This window comes from Vulpes lagopus, chromosome 23, assembly GCF_018345385.1.
Source record: "Vulpes lagopus strain Blue_001 chromosome 23, ASM1834538v1, whole genome shotgun sequence".
NCBI classification, from domain to species: Eukaryota; Metazoa; Chordata; class Mammalia; order Carnivora; family Canidae; genus Vulpes; species Vulpes lagopus.
Genome location: NC_054846.1, coordinates 41070556 through 41094582, shown reverse-complemented (window position 1 = coordinate 41094582; position 24027 = coordinate 41070556). Strand labels below are relative to the sequence as shown.

General features: G+C 42.9%; 1 protein-coding gene across 4 annotated transcripts in view; it reads right to left on the bottom strand.

Moving 5' to 3' along the window:
- LIN7A (lin-7 homolog A, crumbs cell polarity complex component) overlaps nt 1–23795 on the bottom strand; it is a 127930-nt gene extending 104135 nt beyond the window's left edge. Inside the window, exons 1-3 of one of the 4 annotated variants that reach the window (XM_041738841.1) lie at nt 23693–23795; nt 23381–23532; nt 22668–22758 (exon numbers count right to left, since the gene is read on the bottom strand). In XM_041738841.1, the coding sequence (XP_041594775.1) occupies nt 22668–22749 (82 nt within the window). In that variant the 5' untranslated portion in view covers nt 22750–22758; nt 23381–23532; nt 23693–23795. Of the gene's footprint in view, nt 1–21288; nt 21399–22667; nt 22795–23380 lie in introns of those variants that run through there. The other 3 variants (XM_041738843.1, XM_041738844.1, XM_041738842.1) reach the window with 3 other exon arrangements.
- Nucleotides 23796–24027: the final 232 nt, after the last annotated feature.

Sequence of the window (24027 nt, the reverse complement as noted above, 5' to 3'; positions counted from 1 at the left end):
TATAGACAATTATGCTTTCTGTAAATAAAGACCAACCACTCTAGCTTCTAATAGCACCATGTTCTATTTTGAACTTTCAGTACAGGCTCACTCTTCTTTATCTGTCATGTTCTATCTTGCCACCAAGGCTTGTTTTTGTTTTTGTTTTAGATCCTTTTTCCTATACTCTTTATCAAGTGAATGCCAATTCATGCTTCAGATCCCCGGTCACACATACCTTCCTCAGGAAGCTTTCTCTAAGACAAGTCTCCATGTTATCCCTTTCATTCAGTTATTCTTTCATTAATCCAGCCAACAAAGATTAAGTGCCTACTATTAAATATCCACACGTGCCATCATTCTTTCATAGTATCACCTATCCTTGCTTCCTAGTATTTATCATTATTGTAATTTTACATTTATCTCCATGATTATTTGGCTACTCCTTCTCTCCTGTAGATTGTAAGCATCATAAGAACAAGAACCATGATTGCATTTTGTTTTCCTTTGATGTCCACGCCTAGCTAAGGCCTCTAACATGACAAGTACTCATTAAATATTTACAGAATAAATAAATGAGCCAAAAGAAAATACCTGTCTAGAAGGTGGAGGAAATATTTGGGGGCTAGGGTTGAATTGCTCAGTGCTATTTAACATACTCTGTCCAAAAGACTGTATAATTATTTTTCAATCTCTGTATACATGAAAATGTATCAGAAACTTTTTTTTAAGAGATTTTGTTTATTTAGTCATGAGAGACAGAAGGGCAGAGAGAAAGAGGCAGAGGGAGAAGCAGGCTCCCTGCAGGGAGCCCGATACAGAACTCAAACCCAGGACCCCAGAATCATGACCTGAGCCAAAGGCAGATGCTCAACCACTTGCCACCTAGGCGCCTTGGAAACACTTTTTAGTATAATTTTAAGGAAGTTCAGGACGAAGTTGGAGGTTGGGTTGTAGACTCTAAGCATGAGGAGTTAAGTTTTAAATTCACAAGTCAAACATTTAATTGGTTAAAAACAGATGCTACAAGCTCATATTAGATTAAATAATAATTTAATATTTTGTCAGATGAAAAAATTTAATCCCATAGACCACTAGATGTCCTTAAAATTATACTCAGACCTTTTCTAGTTCATGAGTCACGAGGATCTAATTAACTCAAAATAAACAGGCAAATGCAATAAACTTGAAATGACTTACTCAACAAGGTCTTGAATACACAGTAAACAATTTGGTTTTGTTTCATTTGAGAGCTTATTATATAAAATAAGCTTAGCTTTGTTTTATCTTTTGAATGAGGTAAGATCCTAATCTTTAAATCTGACCATGAATTCTCATTTTTTTTCTTTCACTGCAAGACAAATTACTCATACATAAACAAGTGTAGTTTGAAAGGCATTGTTTAACAAGTGGTATTAATATGAACCACTCCTGGCATGATTTACTGAGCAGTAGTACTTTATCTTTAATTGTACATACACTGAGCACCTTAACTTAGGTACAAATACTTCAACTTATTTTATTAATGCTTTAAACACATTTATTTTTCTGCTATACCTCTCAAGGGTATCTCTAACAGAGAGAGAAAAAATATATATCTCTTAGGAAGCATTTTTCTTTTACATGCATCTCAACATTAACAGTTAATGCATAGAAGCAATGCAAAAGAAAGGAAATTATTTTGTTGGTTTATTCAGCACTAATAGTGGTAGCCTTACTATCTTTACCTGATTTTCAAACCTAGAATGCCAGTTCAAATGCCATAGAAGTTTGAAAGCAGAGGGGATCCCTGGGTGGCTCAGTGGTTTAGCACCTGCCTTCGGCCAAGGCAGGGCGTGATCCTGGAGTCCCAGAATCGAGTCCCACATCAGGGTCCCTGCATGGAGCCTGCTTCTCTCTCTGCCTGTGTCTCTGCCTCTCTCTCTGTGTCTCTCATGAATAAACAAGTAAAATCTTAAAAAAAAAAAAAGCAGAGAATGAGAAAAGTACATTACTTACTTGAATATCGTTATTTACTTAAAGGCAGGCGTACTTCTCGTGTATGGGGGTGGGTGATGTACTTAACATGTGACTATCACATTCAAGGAACATTTTAAATTGAATTAGGTATGAAATCCATGTGGCTATTCTTATCATGAATCATAGATTTACTTTGAAAATGCATACTACAGAAAAAAAGTAATATATATTTTGAAGTTGAACAGATCTTAAAAGTTTCTCAAGCCAGTCTCCTGAAAAGTGCAAGAAGAAATCCTTTATGTGTGTCAAACCACTATATTTGCATTTCTATAATCATAACGTATCATACAATTTGAACTGTAAAATTCAAATAAGCAATTTAGGAATCCCCAAATATGAAGTGTATTTAATTCCAAGAAAAAAAAATAAAAGGAAAAAAACACAGGGGTTTTTTGATAGGAAAAAAATCAGGATTTGCTGTTTTTATTTGCAATTAAAATGTCAAATGCAAAAATTCACATGGCAGGGAGGGAGTTGAAGAAAACACAGGTGCCTAATTCATGAGCTACAAAAACAGTATAAAGGTGACCATCTGGGGAGAGCTGGCTGACTTAATTTTCCTATGAGCTTACCGTCTGCTCCATATTTTTCTTCCAAACTCCATATTCTGACCTTGAAAATGCATTCACAGGTTTTGCTACATCCATTTGCCTCTAAACATAAATGCAGGTAGACCTAATTATGTAAAGGATATTAATACAACAAAGGACATAGTGTGTGGTATTTTATTTAATCCCAGTTTTTGGATTTTTTAAAAAATGTTTTGTTTCTGGTGATGGCACCTTGTCAGCTTTTAAGCCATTCATTAAATTCCTACACATTCCATGATGTACCTGCAAGTGCTGACAAGCACAGATCTAAGAATAAATACTTCTTTGAGAACTGGTGGTTCTCAGGAAAGCCCAGAAGGTAGACCTCTGAGCATGTTAAGGAGAGGAGATGGGAACCTAATACCATAACCCTGATGTGGATACAATGCCTCACCGCGAATACTCACAGGAAGGATGACAAAGCTAAAAGAGTGAGGAATTCCTGACTTGTCACAAAACACTGATTGCCCAAGTATCCTGAGTATGGCAGGATTTCTGAAGGAGGCATCACACTTTTCTGCCATGGTGAATTAATATGCTGAGCAGAAAAACATTTTTTACCCTGGTTTTCTTTTTATATCTCAGTCTGAATACTGGAAATGATGATAGTCACACTGAAAAAAAAAAAAAAAGTACTTACTTTCAAGTACTTGTTGCCGTATCCTTTCTAAAAGTAGTCTTTTTCTCTATCCTGTATTTTTCCTCCCCTAAAAATCAGTAGCTACTATTTCTTCAATATCGCTAATTCATGCTCTAATCATTCCCATTATTCTCTGGTACTAGGCTCTACATGGTATCTGTGTTTCTGAAACTTTTTTGCAGTCTTAAACACTTTCCCAGGCCAAGACCCTAACTTACACGTGGTTGTCCCCACAGCATCTCGAAGCTCACTATGTGCTAAGCTAAACTCCTCAGCTTTGTGGACCAACATGCTTTTTTCCTTTAAGCTTTTTCCCTTTGCCTATTTTCAGCACCTATTAATCAATAAGGCATGCCCATTATAATCTCTTCCTTTCCTTCTGTTCCCATAATTCCTCCTCAGGTTCAGGTCTGGTCATCCAGATCACATGGAAAATACAGACCAAAACTGTCAAACTGTTCCAAAGAATAAGAGAGTTCCTGGAACAGATTGTTTCATGATGTGCCTAGTCCACAGGACATGGAGATTCACAACGTGTGTCATGGGCTACGTTAAAGAGACATCTCTAAATTTGTTTAATCCAGTATTTTGGAAAGCTGATGTTTCCTCATTCATTTTACCTTGGAACTTTTCTCAAGGAGCATCCAATAAAATCTTGCAGAGTCATGTTTGTTGAACACTGATCTTCTTGCATATATTTCAATCTTGCAACCAATTTTCTTATTAGTGAATAAATATACAGCTCAGATCATTTCACTTCCTGGCTTAAAATTTTCAAACACTATTGATTATCCATCAAGCAAAGCTAAACACCCCCATCTATCTGCAATCTATGTGTTTCATCGTATTTTCACAACTTCATTCATCTGTGTAGTAGTTTCCTAGATGTCAGGTAGGACAACTGATCGTCCCCCGATCGAGTAAGTGTTTCACCAAATAAATGTGTACCAGCCCTTGGCAACGAATCAACCTTTCACACACAACTATGATACTCCTTAAAGACTTCATGGTTTCCTGATACTCTCCAAACTTAAACCAAATTCTACTTTGCTGAAGAAAAATAGATTTAGTTTCTTTTCTCCATAATTTGAAAAACTCTGCTACAGATAATTAAAGCTACCTGTGCTGAATATTTTTAGCAAATTAATTTGTCACATTGCATGGTTTTTCTGAAATAAAGGTGGTATGTGGTGCTTTGCATAATTGAGTCAGTTGGGGAATTGGGGAGTAGATGTTGAATAATCATATTATCTGTGATCGCTTCATTTTTTCACCAGTGTCAAAATACATTTTTTCTTGTCCAATTTAAAAGAAAAAGCAATGTCAATTGAAAATATTTCTGAATAACAAATTTGGGGTTATAATTTTAACTGAAATGGTACTTGTTTGAGAAATATTTCACTGTGCTTCTGCTTTGGGTCAAGTATTATAGTAGGCAAAAGGAAGTCAACAAGACGAACAGAGCTGTTATCACAATGTATAGTTCTTACCATTCTTATAGACACAGGAGTTTTAAGTATGTTGAATATTATATCTTCCTCCAGCTGCTCTATGATTTCTCTGCTACCTTTGAAAGCAAAAGTTCTCCAAAAACTCATACATTCTGTCTCTAAAATATCTGTTCCCACCCCTTGTTGTACCTATTCCAATGAAGCTTTCACCTGCTATTTCAATGAGTTGTCAGAACCACCAATGACCTCCACACTGCTGGACAACATGGTCCAATTTCCAAATGACATCTTAACCTCACTGTTTGCATTTCACATAGATAATCCTTGCCATCTCCTTAAAAGGCATTTACTTGGCTTCTGATGACCACTCTCTTGTCTTCCTCACTAGCTGGTGCTTCCGCATCTTCTCAACCTTTAAATGTTGGAATTGCCCAGAGCTGAGTCAACAACTTTCATCTTTTCATCCTCCACGTGCCTTACATGCCATCTTATATGTTCACAATTCCCCTATTTATATCTCCTCTTGGACCCTTCCCTTGACCTCCAGAACTTTATACAGCTGCCAACTCAAACTCTTCATTTGTGTGTCCAACAGATACCTCAAGACGTCCAAATTTATATTCCTCTCTCTGCCCCTCTGTACTCTTCCCGGTTGGCAGTAAACTGAAGGCTCACTGTTTCCAGATTCTCAAGCCAGCGGCCTGATCATCATCCCTGCTTGTTTCTCTCTGTATGAGAGAAACAATATAGGGTATTGACTATACCCTATAGTCAATTTTTCATCAAATCCTGCTGGCTAAATGTTCCAAATGTACGGAGAAGTTGACCACCTATCACTGCTTTCCCTGTCAATACCCAGATCTCAAACACAATCATGTCTGATCTGGGATATTTTAATCACTTTCCAACTAATCTCCCTATCTACTCTTTACCCTCCATGGCCAATGTAGCAGAGAGCCTGTTCAAACAAAAATCCCTCCTGCAGCTTTAATATCTTAGGAGTAAAAAACCAAAGCCCTCAAAATATCCAGCCTCGGCCTCAGCCAGTCCGTGGGCTCAGTGGCCTCTCTGCAGCACTCGGCTCATGTCCACAAGAACTTCCTTGCCCTCTTCCAGTAGGCAGCCAGCACGGCCCCCAGCAGCCCCTAGCAGCCCCAGCAGCCACAGTGGTGGGGACTGGGCTGTGCGGGCCCTCCCGGCTGGCCCTGCAGCGCGGAAAGGGGCTGGATGCTGGATGACCTTCCCTTGAGTCATTGGGACTGGACCCGTCCCCAGGCTGTGACCACCCCCCAGCAGGTGGGCACCGTCACGGCCACGCCCAGACCCTGGGACTGGGTCCTCTACGTGGAACGAGCCCCCTTGGAGGCTTGAGGAAAGGAGTTCCTGGGCCCCTCAGCTTTGTGGAGGGCTGGCCCTGGGGTCCCCCAGGATCACTGGCGGACTCCCAGTTCCCAGCCCCTGGCACATACCCTGAACTGGCCTGTGCAGTCCGGTGCCACCTCGAGGCTGGTCCGGGGCTGCACCTTCATCACGGGGCTTCCTTTCGACCTTCCACAAGGCCGAAGCTGCAGCCTGCCCAGTTCCCCCGTGCCAAGCCCATCCCGGTGGTCATTAAAACATCATTTCTTCATAAATAAATAAATAAAGTAATAAATAAGCGAATAAATAAATAAATGAATAAAGTCCCTCTCTGACCTCATCTCCTACTACCCTTTCCCCTTGTTGACTCTGCTCCACCCACACTGGGATCACTGCCATCCTACAATACTTATATAGGGTGTTATCGCCTCAAGGCATTTACCCTGCTCCTTCCCCTGACTGGTCCACTCTTCCCTACTTATCCTCAAGGCCTGTGCCTCATTCACCCACAGATTCTCTTTAAAAACATCCAAGGTACGGGGCACCTGGGTGGCTCGGGGGTGGCGCCTGGCTCAGGGCAGCACCCTGGCATCCTGGGATCAAGTCCCACAGGGGGCTCCATGCTCTGCCTGTGTCTCTCTCTCTCTATCTCTTTCTCTGTGTGTGTCTCTCATGAATAAAGAAAGAAAATCTTTTTAAAAAACCAACCATCTAAGGTGTGAGGACCTCCCTGCCTCTCCCCATGTAAATGAGCCATGCCCACTTCCTTGGCTCTCTCGCTCCCCTCCCCAACCATGCTTGTTTCCTCCCACTACTCAAAATTGAGTGAAATACTATGTATGTACGAGTTCAGTTGCTTCTTGCCTGCTCTTTCCACCCTAACCACCCAAGGGTTCAGAAGGTCTGTCGTATTTGCTACTGCATTCCCATGGCCTAGAACAGAGGCGGGGACTACTGCATTCCCAGGGCCTAGAACAGAGGTGGGGACATAGCAGGAATGCAAAAACCACCTGCTGAGTGAATGAGTGAGTCCTGTTACCAAAAGGCATCCTAAGGTGCTGTGGAAATATATAATGGGGATCTAAAGTATAAAGGAGGCTGAGAGGACAAGAAAAGACTTCTTGCAGAATCTGACACCTGAATGCTGACAAATAGGAGTTTGCCAGGAAAAGGAAAGAAGACGAGGGGAAGAGCTTTCCCACAAAGAGAACAACATGGCCAAGACCTTGAATTTATGTGTTCATTCAACCACTATTTATTAGACACCTGCAATGTACCAGACTGTGCTCCCGGCATTTGGGACATAAGGAGTAAAAGGGCAAAGTACACAAGTAAATACTGGGCATATGTTCAATTAATGAAATTAAGAACATATAAAACAAGAAGTTTGGACAATGGGAAGCTGCTAAAGCGTTCAATGCCAGGGATGACATGACCAGATTAATATCTCAGAAAAATTAAAACCAAACATATGCCTCACCCCCAGTTCATGGCTCATTTAATATTTAAGCCACAAAAGCTTCCTTTCAGGTTCCCCAGTAATTTCTAAGATAAGCCTGTAACATCAGATAAAGTGAAAATGTTGCTATGTGATTTTTTTTTCCTGTATGTGAATACACAAAAATGGTGTCATAAATTGAAGTTTTCAGATTTTTCAGAACTTTAATATAATTTAATGTCATTTTACTAAAAAAAAAAAAAACAAAACAAAAACATTCTTTTCTCATTTGTTTTTCAAATATACCTATTGCTTTCTCAGTGTCAGGTTATCTCCTTATAGTTTCCATTCTTTCAAAATACATCTTAAAAATAATTATAAATATGCTGATTTTATAGACTCTCATTTTTTCTTCATCAAAATGTTTTCGTTTTTCAGACGTACCTTCTCTTGGAATTTCTGTTCCCTCTTTGGGAAATGCAGGGTTCACTCACTCACTGATTGGTTGTGAATACTGACTCGGTCCAAGGTCTAGCTCGTTCTCATGTGTTTCTAATGTTCTATTGTGAGCACACCTTTGGGAGCGATGATTTGTTCTATGAGAAACCAGTGTAGCTAGAGCTTTCTTAAGAGCGCTGTCTTTCATATACGTCCTCTAGTTTGTTCTAGCCTAGGAATCATTTTTTGTAAATTTCTTGGGGGCACATTTCCTGAACCAACTCTTGTGGCATCTATTTAGAATCCAAGCTAAGTAATGAAGTTTAAGGTATGGGTATAGTGCACATCTAACACCTCCCCACCCAGTTCCTGCTTTGCCCCCAGCCATGGGGCTGATTTCTAAGTCTGGAACCACTGGACGTGTTTTTCATTTACCTCCCTCAACTTCTACCAAGATGTCATTCCAGCCTTCATTTCCCTTTTCATTTCTGGCACCTGGAGATTATGCTCTCCCACTTGCGATCTAAGCTATAGATAGTTCTTCTAATTGTTAGATTTTATCTGGGGCACATCTTGATGTTTGTAATGGGAGAGGTTCTGTGTTAGCTCAGTCTGCCATATTAGAGATTCACTCAAATTAGTCTCTAAATTGGATTTTAATTTGAAATATGAGTAACAACATAAAGACAGTCTGCCTAACCAAATAGTTGCTCAGATGTGCAAATCAGTACCGAAAATTAACTAAGCTGCAAAAATGCTTTCAAAGCCTGTCTTCCCAACTGGGAACACAATTCCGTACTCAGCTAGGTTAGTGTGAATTATGGCTCACACAGAATGAGTTAACCTGACAAAACAGTAGTAGCAAAAGGTATAGAAACTCCTCCAAGCAGAGTAGGGGAATGAGCACAGGCAAATACTCTTGGGCTTTTTTCTACAAACTTTTGCTGGGAGCTCATGGGAAAGAATGGATTAAGTGGGGGACCACAAGTGAAGACCCAATTACAACAGGAAGAAGGTAAAAGAAAAAAAAAATCTCTACCACAAAGAGGAGGGAGAAGGAGGCAGGAAACACTCTTAGTTCCAGAATCCTATGCCAATACTATTAGAAATCCTCTATCACTAGGGAAGGGGTGGGAAACTCTCCTACTAAGACACTCCAGTGATGAAGGCGCATTTTTAGTCTGTAGACCAAAGAGAGGAGGATCACTGAGGAAGGCCCCTCCTGGGGATCAGGCACAGGGCCTTCATCCTTCCTGAGACTAGGGCTGGGCCAGGACAATAGAGAAACCCCTTTGCCCACCCCACCACCCCCCAACCAGGCTAGGATCAAGTAACAAGCAACAGCAGTCTACTCTGGGGGAAGGCAGAGAGCAAGGAGAAAGAACCATCTGGGACACAGGAACACAAGAAAAATTGAAACCTCAGGGTAAAGACCCTCAGATGGTTTAATTGAAGGCAAATATAAAAAGACATGTTCTCCAGGCGCCTGGTGACTCAGTCGGTTAAGCATCTGCCTTCAGCTCGGGTCATGACCCTGAGGTCCTGGAATCGAGTGCAGCATCGAGCTCCCTGCTCAGCATGGAACCTGCTTCTCCTTCTCCCTTCGTCCCTCCCCCTGCTTGTGCTCTCTTGCATCTGCACGTGCACTCTCTCTCTCTTAAATAAATTAATTAAATATTTTTAAGAAGAAAAGTTTTCTCTATTTTTTTAATGCTCTAAAAGCAGAGGTCAGCAAGCATTTTCTGTAAAGAGTCAGACAGCAAATAGTGTGAGCTTTCCCGACCAAATGGTCTGTTCCAGCTCCTGGACTCTCAAGGCCTTTGTAGCTGGAGAACAGCCACCAACAATATGTAAATGAATGATCATGGCTGTGTTCTAATAAAACTTTACTTATGGACAGTGAGATTTCAATTTAACTTTTCTTTTTTTTTTTTTAATTTTATTTTATTTATTTATGATAGTCACACAGGGGGAGAGAGAGGCAGAGACACAGGCAGAGGGAGAAGCAGGCTCCATGCACCGGGAGCCCGACGTGGGATTCGATCCCGTGTCTCCAGGATCGCGCCCTGGGCCAAAGGCAGGCGCCAAACCGCTGCGCCACCCAGGGATCCCGAGATTTCAATTTAATAGAATCTTCATCTGTCAAAATACTCTTTTGAGTTTTCTAACCCATTTAAAAACGTAAAAGACACCACCTTAGCACATAGGCTGAATTTGGCTGGGGGGGCCTATAGCTCGTGACCCCTGGTTTAGTAGCAATGAATTACACGTTTCTAGCACAGGTACAACAATAGCACAAAAGATAGGAAGAAGCAATTTGAAGTACATTGTTTGAAGGACAACTGTGCTAAATTAAAGCTGTATAGTGTCAACCCTAGGGCTACAGCCACAAACAGCAGAAGGAAGACAACAGCAAGCTAAGCCAAGGCCTACATCAATAATATAGATCAGTAAAGTATTATTTGAATATAAGACAATTGATTAATTAGACCTCCTCTACATTTGGAAAGCATATAATTCACAAACAGAAGAATCTCCTCTTGGAAAATACTGCAGGGAAACTTTTAAGAAAAGAATAATTAAATGTATTTTCTTTAAAAGCTCTGAAAGTAATGGAGAACAACACAGGAGAAGAAGCTTTGAAAACTTGTTAGTACACGTAAAGCAGAGATTTTTAAACCCAGAGAGGGGAGAAAATGAAAGTGAGCAGGAAATTAGGCATACCTTAATGTGTATCTAGGTACAACAAATCTTGCCTGTGGCTAATTTGTTCTACTACTTAGGCCAGAGGATCACTCATGTGATGACTGCCACACTGTCTCACTTTATTTTTTTTTAATTTTTTTTAATTTTTTAATTTTTAATTTTTTTTTTGTCTCAGTCACTTTAGATTGCTGTTACAAAATCCCAGACTGGGTGGCTTAAGAAACAGGCAGTTATGGCTTACAGTTCTGGAGGCTGGGAAGTTCAAGAGCGAGGTGCCAACAGACTTTTCCTTCAACTCACAGCCTGGCTTGGCAGCCTCTGCCTACTATATGCAGGGATGGCTAAGGGCATTAATCTCAACGTGGAGCTCCACCCTCATGACCTCACTTGAATCTAATTACCTCCCAAAAGTCCAAATACTACCATGTTGGGGGTTAGGGCTTCAACATACAAGCAGGAAGGGGAGAGACACAGCCCCTGTGCCTGTCTTAATATTCTGCTATTCCACAGTCATCACTTGGATGCCAACCTAGCAATACTTGGAAGGTGTGTGTCATCAGAAATGAGTGTCTACACGATCCAGAATGCTTCATTTATCCAGAGGCATATGTCTGTCAACCTCCACTGACTCAGATGGGTCTGAGAAGCTGACGTGACACAGAATGTCCCTTTGGGCCATCCAAATAAGTCTCTCATCATTCCTTCAGGAATGCACATGATGTTTTTCTGCCTTGTTTTATCTTCCACAACTCCTTTAGAAGAATCCTCTTTGCTAGAGAACATACCCTGTATCAGAGAAAGAAAGTGAACGAATCCTGTACCTTTAGGTTAAAATTTAGTTAAGTTGGGGGCCCAAAGGGCTAAACTTCACTTCTCTGTAGGTTTTGCTTAGGTGGAATATCTCCTCCACATTTCACGCTAGACAAGCAAGGCGTTACTTGGGGCCACGAAAATCCATCTTAAAACTGCAATGCATGCATTTTAATAATAATGGGTAAGCAGAGTGTGTTTATAATTTTCAAGACATTTGAAGCTAATTTTTTAAAAAAAATATTTATTCATGAGAGACAGAAAGAGGCAGAGGGAGAAGCAGGCTCCCTGCGGGAGAGCCTGATGTGGGACTTGATCCCAGGACCCCAGGATCACGCCCTGAGCCAAAGGCAGATGCTCAACCGTTGAGCCACCCGGGTTCCCCTAAAGCCCCAAATTTTGGAAGAGAAAAAGAAGTCACAATCTTCTTTTTGCACCTGAAATTTGAGTTCTGTCCCATTCCCAAATCCCTCTCACTAATCCCATTGAGAGGCAAAGACAGTAAGGAAAGGAGCTTTGGGGCACTATTATTGCCCCCTATGAGAGCCTATGAAAATCCTGGGTCTAGAAGGAAGTTTGGGCTGTGCAGTACAGATCCTGTAAGATAATCTGAATGCCACAGTCCTCATCTTCTGGTTCTTCAGCACAGCACAGGAAGGAATAGTTTATTGCTCGTACTTTCTTGTAATTCTATCTACGGGGATTCTCTCTACAGTACTAAGAAATTAATAATAAGCCCAATCATTTATTAAAAACCTGCTGTTTTACAATAATTGTGGTAGACTCTTAAAATACATCACTAGGTCAATCCTGACCAACACTGGCACACATTCCTTTTGTAAGCATCGGACAAAGTCATTTCTTTTTTGCCCAGGGCAACATGCATTCCTGCTATGCCTTCTGTCTACCTGTCTGTCTGTCTTTGGAAGACTCTGCACCCACCTCTGCATCTTTTGTCCCCTACAAGTTCAAATTCCTTAAAGGCTTGATACCGACCCTGTTATGGACCTATGTACTTGCTCCCTAGCGTCACATGGTGATTAAGCTAAAGGCCTCAGGAATCAACTAGCCTGAGCCTCGATCACTTTATTTAGCCTCTTTACACCTCAATTCCCACATCTTCAAAATACAAATAGCATCTGTCTCCAAGTCTTGTTTTGAGGACTAATCACAATGAAATAAGAAGAGATCTAAGCACAACGCCTGTCTGAATAGCAGTACGTGTAATGTAATGCAGTGTGATGTAGTGAGTGCTCAGCGTGTGAGCTACAGCTGTAAGAAATGCTTAAACTATCTTATCACAAGTTATCTGCTTAATGCCTATTTTCCCTAAACTGCAAGCTCTACCTCTAGCTCTTGACTTGACTTGGTACCAGGCACAAAGTAGACTCATTCGCTTTTCCTTGAATGGCTAAGTGAAAGAAGAATCAAAGGAATGTATCACCCTACAGAGTGAGTGTCATTATTCCTGTATTAAGAATGAAAGAAATAAAATGTGGAGAGAATCAGTAATATTTTAAGCTTCCACAGATAGTAAGTGGCGGAACTGCAATTCGAATCCCCATCTATCTAAATCTGAAGCTTGAATACCTTTCATTTATTGCACTGGGAAAAAAAAATGCGTGCCCTGGGGAAAAGAGGTGGGGAATAATCAATCAGTATTGAGCACTTCTATGGACCTGGCGGTGTTCTGAGCACTTGCATACGTTTTCCCAGTTCATTTTTATAGCAATCTCAAGAGGTAGAGAGATATTATTTTCAGTCTTACAGGTGGAAACTAAAATACAGAAAAGGTAGCAACAGGCCAAGTTTACAAGGAAGAGGGAGGAAGAGGTAGGATTTGAACCCAGGCATCTGGATCCAGAGCGCTTACCCCTGACTGGCATTTATATGCCTCTCCCCATTATGTGATGCTTAACAATTATGAAACACTGAAAAGGAGTAAAAAAAAAAAAAGTCACCATTGGTTGCATTTTCCCCAGTCAACCACTTCTGATATTTACATACAAATAGGATAAAACAAAAACAATGAATATCTCCACAAACTCTAATCCCTGTCCTAAACTTTTATTGAATCTTAAAGTCACTCTGTAGCTTTTCCAATCTGTCACTCACCTTTTGCCTGTGAATTTCTAGTAATGCAGTAGTAGGATGCTCCTTAATTCCTGGAAGGCACCCATTTGAATTTTGTGCAGAATAAATGTAGGCAATTTTTCTCAAATAGGTATCTGTCATCTTGTGTCATCTGCTCACTTACCTAGTCTTACCCCCTTCACATTCAACATGTAGAGACCAATCAGTAATTTATTTCAGCACATTTCTGAGCACTTATTTTTCAGGCACTGTGATAAGGAATGGTTAGACAAAGATGGATGTAAATGACTTCATTTTGGTAGGGTGACAGCAGGGTAAAAGAAAAAACTCAATCTTGTGTGCTAAGTATTCCAACAGAATTATGGGGGGAAAAAGTGTTATTCAACCATCAAGAAAGAAGTGATCTGGGGAGAGTGGGTTGGTTAATGAGGTATGTATACAGGAAACTTTTGGGTTTGACCTCCAGGCATCTCCACATCTCCAAATGCATCTTGCTTCTAGAGAACACCAAAAGAAACAGTCCCTACCTCTTAGTGTAGCCCGAAGACAAGAAATATTATCTGTCTCTGCCCCTTGGGTGGGGTGGGAGTACAAAACCTTCAGGACCCAAGGAGAAAGTAATTATAATTGTTGAGTGGTTACTAGGATGACCTGTTTTAAGTACTTCACACATATTAGTTCATATAAAGCCAACATGTTATGAAGTCAAAGCTATTTTTGTCATTTGCCATTTTACAGATAAGAAAAAATAAGTAACTTTGAAAGTTGCAGAGCTAGTAAATGGAAAAGCTGGGATTCAAAACCAGGCAGGCTGACTCTGGAATGCATCTTTGCCATCTGAAACCACCCCAACTCCAGCCGAGGACTGAATCATGATGACAGGGCCTGTCTGAGGTTTTCGAGGTGGTTACGTGGAGTCTAGTGGGGCAGTACTCATTGAGCGATATGACCAAGAACAGTAAATAACCAGAGCTGGCTCCTTTTTCTGGTAAATGAATGATTGAATGAATGAATGACTGTATTCATTGCCCCTAAATTTGATCTCTGATGTTGTAACCTGCTATCAAAGCCAGGTATAATTTTAGAATATTGATATGGTTTCCTAAATCATTTGCTATTTCTCCTACTTCTGTGTTATCTCTACAAATCTTCTATGACTCTCATCCAAAATATCGGTAATGACGTTGAATAGGACAGAGAACCAAACTGCCTTGGAGTATTGTTTCGACCGCTAGAAATCCAAGAGTACAATCATCCACTTCACCTATTTCTACATTCCCACAAGGCTTCTATAAAAGTTATGAGGTCGTGAGTATAATATGACCATAGCCCATACTTGAAATTTGACGAGATCTACTTTTAGTGATCTCATGTAGGCTCTGTGGGATCACCATTTTCTTTTATAAGTGTCATTATCTCATTCTTCTCTTAATATCCTTAGATTTTTCTGGAACCAAGCAAAAACAAGTAGACTGAACTGCAGTTTCCTCAAACGCTTTTCTCAGCTTTTTGAAATCGAAGACATTTGTCTATCAGCAATTACTGCTCTTCTCCAATTTCCCCACAAAAGATCACTTTCAGGAGTCTCTTAACCATTTTTCCCAGTTCTCTTATTACTATTAAATAGGTTCAGCTGGGATTCGATGGTTTTCTCCCCAGTCTAAACTGGGAGCTTGACATATATTGACATTTTGTGATTCCCTTTATTCTTGCTTTTTTAGGTTAAAGATAATTCTTTGATAGCAAAAAAAAAAAAAAAAAAACAAACAAACAAAAAAAAAAAACCAGATTTTATACTGAAATATCTTAACTATCACCACCTGGCCAAGTAAACAAAAACAGCAGAACTAATTGGATTCGAAATAGTCTTTCTAGGGGAAATTGCCATCAGTTCAAAGAAGAAGCTATAGTTTTCTGTTCAAGACAAATAACTGAATATAACTTCAAAATAAGTCTTAATATAATTTTTTCGAGTAGTCTTTGAGCATATTTATTTTTTATTAGACCAATCTTCAAATTCAGCTAGCACATGTTAGTAAAACTCAATCATAAAAAAACTTGTCTACCACCTAACCCAGAAGTAAATCACTGATGTAATCAATATGACTTTTAAAGTGTGTTCCCACTTGCCAACACAGTGATTTCATATTAAATCCATTTTAACTTGCTTATCAGGACTCAGCTTTATCTTTAATCCATTTGTGGTTTAAAAAAACAGAAGGGATGAGGCAGTGTAGCTTATTTGTGTGTGGGGGGGGGTGCATGCGCACGCATAGGAAATCCTGCTAGACCCCTCTACACAAGTGTACCTGTAGCTACCCGCAACTTTTTTTTTTTTTTTTAAACCTCTTCAGTTGTATTTGGGATTAACTTGTTTGGTTCAAATAACAAGTTAAAATAGCAGGTGGGTGTGAACAATGGAAGTAGGCCATGACATCAACACCAGCGCTTCACATCCATTCTTGGCCCTGGAAAACATGCCACTTTTAGGAGTCTGCTATACATACACATACACACAGCAGCAAAGTGATCAAATTAGGTAGCCCCCTGTCTCATATTATTATAGGTTGGAAGGCTCTTTTTTTTTAAGTGCTGAAAATGTGTCCATGATAGGTAGTCCAGCTAAGTCAATTTCATTCATTCAATCAACAAATATTAAGAGCGTGCCAACTGTGTGCCAGACAATGCACTGAGCTCTACACAAACAAGTCCAGCCCTCTGATCTGATGAAGGCTGTAGCCTAACAGACTAAACGAATTCTCTCCAAGAGGAATTGGCTTGGCACCTAATGATAGCACCCTTAATACCCAGTATAAATCTCCCCATCTGATACTACTCAATGTTTCCTTTTCCTTACAAGCCCTGGTTAGGCCCTAGTTGTGATCCCTGAGGAAGCACTCCAAAAGCAAAAATATTAATTTCATAAATGACAAGGGCACACCAAATACATCTCAGGGCTTGAATGGCTAGCATACCAATCTAGAAAGTATACATTAGATTTATTTTTCCTTTTCTGGAAGCTCTATCATTAATTTCTTGATTTCTTTTCCATTTTAAAACTGTACATAAAACTCCCACTGAAGGCAAAATACTTTTTTGATAATCAAAAGTTTTCTAAAATTTGGGTCTTTCACTGTGCAACTTTTCATTATCAAAGAAAAAGAAACGATGGATATGTCATAATTCTGGCTCCTAGAAAATGTTCTGTAATATATAGTGCAGAATAAAAGACTCAAATATTGATTTGTCAGGAAAAAAGTTCAATAAAAATATATATTTTTTAAGGTGCAGTGAATTTCACAGAAAACATGAGAAATCAAGCCAGCACTTAATGTTTGAGTACGAAAACATATCCGGCTGCCGACGTGAGAACGTTTTAGACAAAAGCCATAAGACATGGTCAACCCCTCTTCTCTTTCCTCCCCCATCATGACCATCAGAGCATACATGTGTGAAACAATAGAAGAACTAACTTAATTTTTGTTTTCCTTCTTCCTCAATCACTACTCACGTTAAAAATAGCAAAGATAAAAAGGAGGGGCAAGCCCCTTTGGACTTTGAGCAAAAGCAATTTTCAGGCAAATACAGATTTTATAAAAACTGGTGAATACAGTTGATTAAAAAGCTATATGCTGCCCAAGGCTTGAATTCGGAGATACATAAAGTAATAAGTTCTGCATGCCTTGAAAAGTGAAAAGAGAAGAAAGAAAAAATTTAATGTAGCACAAATTCCATGAAAAGTGTGGCACCCATGGGATTTTCATTTGCATTCAATTTTGTGCTCATGTGTCTTTTTTTTCCATAAACTTGAAATCCACAAATGAAAGCTCTTGGTTCTATGTTAGAATTTTTAAAGGACTAAAAGTTTTATTTTTTAAAAAAAGAAAACACAGTAAGATTTGTTTAATCAATATCTTGGATTATAACTCTTCTTAGAAATCAAGATTTCCATTTATACTTTTGAGACTTATCCAAGTTGCTTTTAACTCACAGAAAAGTTAGATGACTGATACCAATGTTTTATTTTATATAGGCACCTGATACAGATTGTAAATTATTGATCATGCCATCAATAAAGTCTCAAATGTTTAAAATGATACAATTTCAATTGCTCCCAGAAACTGTTTTATTTATCCATATTTCTCCAACACCTGGTTTTGTATTATTTGCTTATAAACAAAACAAATTGTTTTTTAAAGGCAATTCTGATGAAAGAGGAGGGAAGCACAGAGAAGTGAAATTTTGGGGCAGCCCCGGTGGCACAGCAAGTTTAGCACCGCCTGTAGCCTAGGGCGTGATCCTGGAGACCCTGGATCAAGTCCCAGGTCAGGCTCTCTGCATGGAGCCTGCTTCTCCCTCTGCCTGTGTCTCTGCCCCTCTCTCTCTGTCTCTATGAATAAATAAATAAATAAATAAATAAATAATAATCTTAAAAAAAATGAAGCTTTAAGAAAAAAAGAGAAGTGATATTTTGAAGAATTCTGTTGTATTATCTTTTCTGACCTTGAGACATGAAGTGAAGGAGATTTGGAGCTACCGTATTTAAGAAAGTGCCTAAATCCATGAAGCCTTGATTGTAGTGATGTATTCCTATGTCCTTTGTTATGAAAGTGTTAAGTATCATGGATTGCATCTTGCTTTGTTCTTTTGAGTTTGGCTGAAGGTCTTTCCTAGTTTTAAAGATTATAATCGGGGCAAACTAACCTCTGGTGTAGGGAAGAATTACTATAAACATTTTAAATTCTGGCAGAGAAGAGTCCACACTAATCTCTCTATCAGTCTCTTTGCCACAAGGGTAAATCACAGGTACTACTTTCTACATCAGTGTCTAATATAAAATATTAGACTAAAAATGATTGTATCTCATATTATGACCACTTGGGTTCAACATGTAGATTTATGCATAGTGACACGTAAATTACAGTGCTCAGTACGGCTTTGAAAATCTAATTATATGATATTTTAGCCTAGCAATAAGAAGCGAAAAGCTGATCTATAGATTTTCTTGATATACTTAAAACCAAATTTCTACCCTAGGATGCATACTTGGAGTGTTGCTACTTCTTGGTAATTTTTCTTTTCAATCATTTGTTTGGTTATAGATGTACTAGCGGGACGGTAGCCAAAGTGCAGACATACAGGTTGCTTTTATGTGTATTCTTCCCTTTATCCAGAATGCTGTTCCTAAAAACTCTATTAATACATCAGAAGTCAGTTTAAATTTTGCTTTCCTCATGGAGCTTTCCTTGACCAACACAATCTAAGTAGGTCCTTCCCCATTATTCTCCATCCTTACGTCATTTTTATTGTCTTCATTGTACTTCGTACTTTCCACCAATCTAAAATCCTAACCATAAATTGCATCATCTGGTACCCAGCCACCACCTTCACACATTCACTTTCCACCACACTTCCCTAGGTTCCCATTTTCACGTTGACTTCTTCCATGTTCCCAGGATGCACTACTAGAGTGCATCCCCACCACCCCCGCCCTGTCATGGTATCTGCAAAGTTTGCTTCCTCATTTCCTTTGGATCTTTTCTCAAATGTCATCAATTCAGGAGAGAGGGCCTTTCTTGACTATCACATCAACAACAGCAGGCCTTGCCACTCTCCTTGATCCAGGCTTACTTTTTCTCACGGGCACTTACAATTGCATGAGTATGTGATCCGTGTCTCACTCATTAGCATGTAAACTCCATTAGACTTTATCTGTTTTGTTCATTAGCTACAAAGCTGAAGATAGTGCTTTCCATAAGGCTGCCACTCGATACTTATTTGTTGAATTAATTAATCAATCTCTTACTTGTTATCTGTTTCCCCCACTACACTGTTAAGGACCAGAAAAGCAGAAACTTTCTTAGGAGATTTTATTCTTTTTAGAGATTTTATCCATTTATTCATGAGAAGCAGAGACATAGGCAGAGGGAGAAGCAGGCTCCCCACAGAGAGCCTGATGCAGGACTTGATCCCAGGACCAGAGGATCATGACCTGAGCCAGAGGCAGATGCTCAGCCACTGAGCCACTCAGGTGACCCTGTTTCTTACGTTTACATATTAAATATTATAGATACAGCACAGAAACAGTATATACAGTACATAAGATGTGTGTGTGTGTGTATATATATATATATATATATATGCACACTCAATGAATATTTGTTGAATGAGTGAATTTTTTGTGTATATGTGTGTCTTAATGTGCATGTGTCTTAATGTCTCTCCCGCCACGGGCTCTAATTGCCACAGAGACTGGAATTATGTCTGTTTAGTTCACCACTGTATTATCCAATTAACCCTTCCATAGTTGGGTCTGGCTTATACCAGGCACTCAGTGAGTAAGTGAAGAATCCGAAGGACTGGGGACCAGAGTAAACAGGAGCCCCCTCCAACCATAGCCATCCTGAGGCCCACACAGGGTCAGTATGAGGTCTTACTGGCAGATGGAAAAGAGTTTGGAATCTACAAAACCCGGTGAAAACCTTAAGTCCCTTGGTTCATCCTTTCAGGGTTCAGGCTGATCGTGGTAAAGACTTGCTTCCCAAACAAGATCCAAGAAGCTAGTGCAGACTTCTGAGCTGCTTACTCTTCCACAACATCTTCTGAATTCTGAGAGGAGTAAATCTTAATTTCAATCCACATGTTTGATTTCTTTGCTTAAAACCCTCACCCTGAAGATTCCAGATAAATCAGTTTATGGTGCCAAAGGGCCTCAAACAAGAAGATTTAAATTTTAGCATAAAATCTCCCACTAACTACTAGAGTAACCTTGAAAAGACTTCTTGCTTCTTCAATGTTTTTCACTTGAAAAGAAAGACGCTAGGAAGAAAAAAAATCAAATTATGGATTTATGCGTTCAAGTTTGCTGAGATGCCTTTGGGAGGCTTTTTCCAGCATCATCTTTCCTTCCCCTTTGCCTACCTGCCCCAGCCCCTCTTGGCTATTAATCATCACAGCTTCGGTGAGCTGTGGTTACTGATGGGAATCTGTCAAGTACACGGGGGAAATGAAAGGTTAAGAACCACTGGCCTGTGTTCTTCCTGCCATCTTTCCCAGGGCCAACACGTCATGAGTCTATGAACTGTATCTCAGCTTCGCTACTAAACCCCTACCTTTTAACATTGCTTAAGTTACTGCAGTCCTTAGTTCACGTTAATTTTTTATCTTCTACTGTGAGTCAGGAAGTATAGCAGGTACTGAGACTAGGAAAGTGAATTTAGAAATGGTCTCTTCCGACCAGGAGCACCATTCAATAAGGAGACAGATGCAACAGCATGCGAGAAATGCTTTGATGGGGTCAAATCAGTGGGTGACCTCTGAGCACATCAAAAGGCACCAAAACAACCAGGGAGAAAGACTAATCTGGAAAACCTGCCAGCAGATGATCAGAAACTGACTTCTAATTTCACCTAGTTGAATTATAGACTGTTAAAGCTGCCCAGTGTCAGAAGCATCTACTCCAAATTTCTCACGGAGCACAGAGGAAAGCTGGTGCCCAAGGATGCTAATCCAGCCATTCATCCGGGGTGAGCATCACAGTTCTACCCAGATAGGACCCAGATAAGTGTTGGTGAGCTGCCTTTTTAGACAGATTTTTTTTTTTTTTTTGGTAGGAACAGTTTTCAGAACCTTTTCTTTCACTGGTTTAAATGATGCCATCAACTCATTAATCACATTTTAATAAGGTAGAGGGGAAAAAATGTATATGCATTGACTTCATGTACAGCAATGATGCCAATAACTCATCATCCATCAATCACAGACCTTGCAGCTAGCTGCTGGTTCATTTATTCAGTTGCATCCAGTCTCATTCTGCCTCTTGAGCTACTTATTACGGGAACCCAATCACACTGGGAAAGGACGGTACAGTCTGGCTGCAAACAAGAACAAAGTTTAAGGGCAGATCTAGGTCCGACTGTGCTTCCTCTGCACCACCCAGTCAGGAAATCTAAGGTCTGAGGCAGAAACCCAAAGTGCAAAACGTTTTTAGTAGTCCTGATACATCAGCTTGCTCAGGGAAGGCAATTTTCTTGGGAGTTTTTTTTTTTTTTTCTTTTCTTTTTTTTTTTCTTTCTCCCAGTGTAGTCGTTTTACTGGGGATATATATGTACAAGCTGATTCAGTCAATGGGGCAATATAAGAGCTCGTTACGTTAAAGCAGAAATTCGTGGGAAATCCATAATTCCTAATAGCTTGCCATCTGGATGGGTCGTGGCGGCAATGGATTTACGCTGCTGTAGGGTCGGTGACGATCCCGCGCTGGAATCCTGGGTTGCACAGTGGGTTTCTGAGCTCTGTAACCACCGCTCTTAATGTGCAGGCTTGCACATCAGCATTCGGCAGCAATCAACTATTACCTTTCTTTTTCTTTGTTTCTTTTTTCCTTTTTTTTTTTAGATTCTGCACTCTCACCCCCCAAGGAAGGTGGCTGCGGGCTCCGTGCGGAACCTGCTCGGGCGCCTTGCAGTCCGGCGGCCCGGCCAGTGCGGGGCCCGCGGAGCGCGCCGGAGGCCGGGCTGCAGCTGCGGGATGCGCTCCCGCCCCGCGCCCCGCGCCCCGCGCCCCCGGAGCCCCCGGAGCCCCCGAGCGCTGCGCTCCCCGCGTCGGGCGGCGGCCTCGGGGAGGGGGCGGCGGGCGGCGCAGCGCCCCGGGGGCCCCAGCCTCCGCCACGAGTTGCGCCGCAAGCCCGCCTTCCGCGGCCCCGGGGCTGGGGGACGGCGAGGCCGGGGCGCCGGGCAGGGGGCTCCCGGGACAGCCGCTCCCCGCCGCCGCCGCCCGGACCCCCGCGGGCGCCCCCCCCGCCCGGACAAACTTGCTCCCGCCCGCGCCCCCGGGCCGCCGCCGGCTCCCCCCGAGCCGCGGTCTCCGGGCCCCCCCCCCCCGGGAGCCTGCGCCGCCCCGACAAGCCGGCGCCCCGGGGGTACGGGGGGCACGGAGGGCGCGGGGGGCACGGGGGGCGCGGGGGCGCGGGGGGCGCGGAAGGGGGCAAAGTGTCCCGCCCTGCGCGCCCGCCCCCGCCGCCCCTGCCCGAGCGCGCCCGGCCGCCGCGGGGTGCGGGGTGCGGGGCGCGGGGCGCGGAGCGCGGGGCGCGGGGCTCGGAGCGCGGGGTGCGGGGCGCGGGGCGCGGGGCGCCGCCGCCTTACCTCTGTCCAGGGTGAGCGGCTGGACCACTGTCAGTGTCGCCATGTCTGCCGCGGGAGCCGAAGCGACGCTCCGCTTCAGCATCAGCCGCCGCTGGTAGTGAGAAAAAGAGGAGGAGACTGGGGCGGGGGCGGGGGCGGGGGCGGGGGCGCCGCGGGGGCGGGGCGGGGCGGGGAGGCGCGGGGGGGGGGGCGGCGGGGGCGGCGGCGCAGGTAGCGGAGCGCGGAGGGCGGCTCGCGGCTCGCCGGCAACTTCACTCCGCCGCCCGCGCGGCCGCCGAGCGCGAACCGGGCAGCCCGCGGGCCGCCCCCTGCAACTTCGCACGCAGATGAAATGGGCGGGGAGTGCGTGCGCCTCCCGGGAGGGGCGGGGGAGGGGGACGCAAGAGGGGGGGCGCGGGGGGGGGCGGGGGATGGAGTGCGGGGGGGCACGGGGGGACACGGGAGCGGGTCGGGGATGGGAGGCTGGGGGATGCGGCGCGGGGGGGCACAGGAGGGGGGCGCGGGAGGGGGCGGGGCGATGGGGCACGGAGGAGGGGGGCGCGGGAGGGGGCGGGGGGAGGGGGCGGGGGCACGGGGGGGGAGGCGTGGGGGGTGAGCGGAGGGATGGGGCACGGGGGAGGTGGGGGGACGCAGGGGGGAGGCACGGGGTGGGGGGGAGGAGGATGGATTTTTTTTTTCCAGATTAGGAGCAATTGTCCAGCCAGGAAGCCTACCCCTTAGAACGTGCTTCTGGCCCAGAAATGCTGGGGTTCGGTGGACAGCGGCTGCTACCTTGTGTTCGAGTTCCCTTGGAACGCCGGGCCCCAACGGTGTCCAGGGTAACTGACTCCGGGCTCCATCACTCCAGGAGGGGGTTGCCGGGGACCTAACGGAACTTAAGCACAAACTTCTTAAAAATGGTTTTAAATTAAACCACAGAGAGAGAGAGATATTTGTGTCCCTCAGTGTGAAAAATACGTGGGCAGCCCTTTTTCGGGTGGATCCGCACCCGGGGTTACTGGAGTGGCCACTGATGATTGACTAACCTGCGTGACAGGCGGGAAGCCGGGAGCGCTGCTTGCCTTCCTGGCCACGGGCCGGGCCGACTGGGAGCTGGGGACAGGCCCTGCCTTCATGCAGCCTGTGGTCCTGTGGGACATGATGTCGTTAAAAGGGTCGTTTAAGAGTCGGTTGGTCAGGGATCCCTGGGTGGCGCAGCGGTTTGGCGCCTGCCTTTGGCCCAGGGCGCGATCCTGGAGACCCGGGATCGAATCCCACATCGGGCTCCCGGTGCATGGAGCCTGCTTCTCCCTCTGCCTGTGTCTCTGCCTCTCTCTCTCACTGTGTGCCTATCATAAATAAATAAAAATTAAAAAAATAT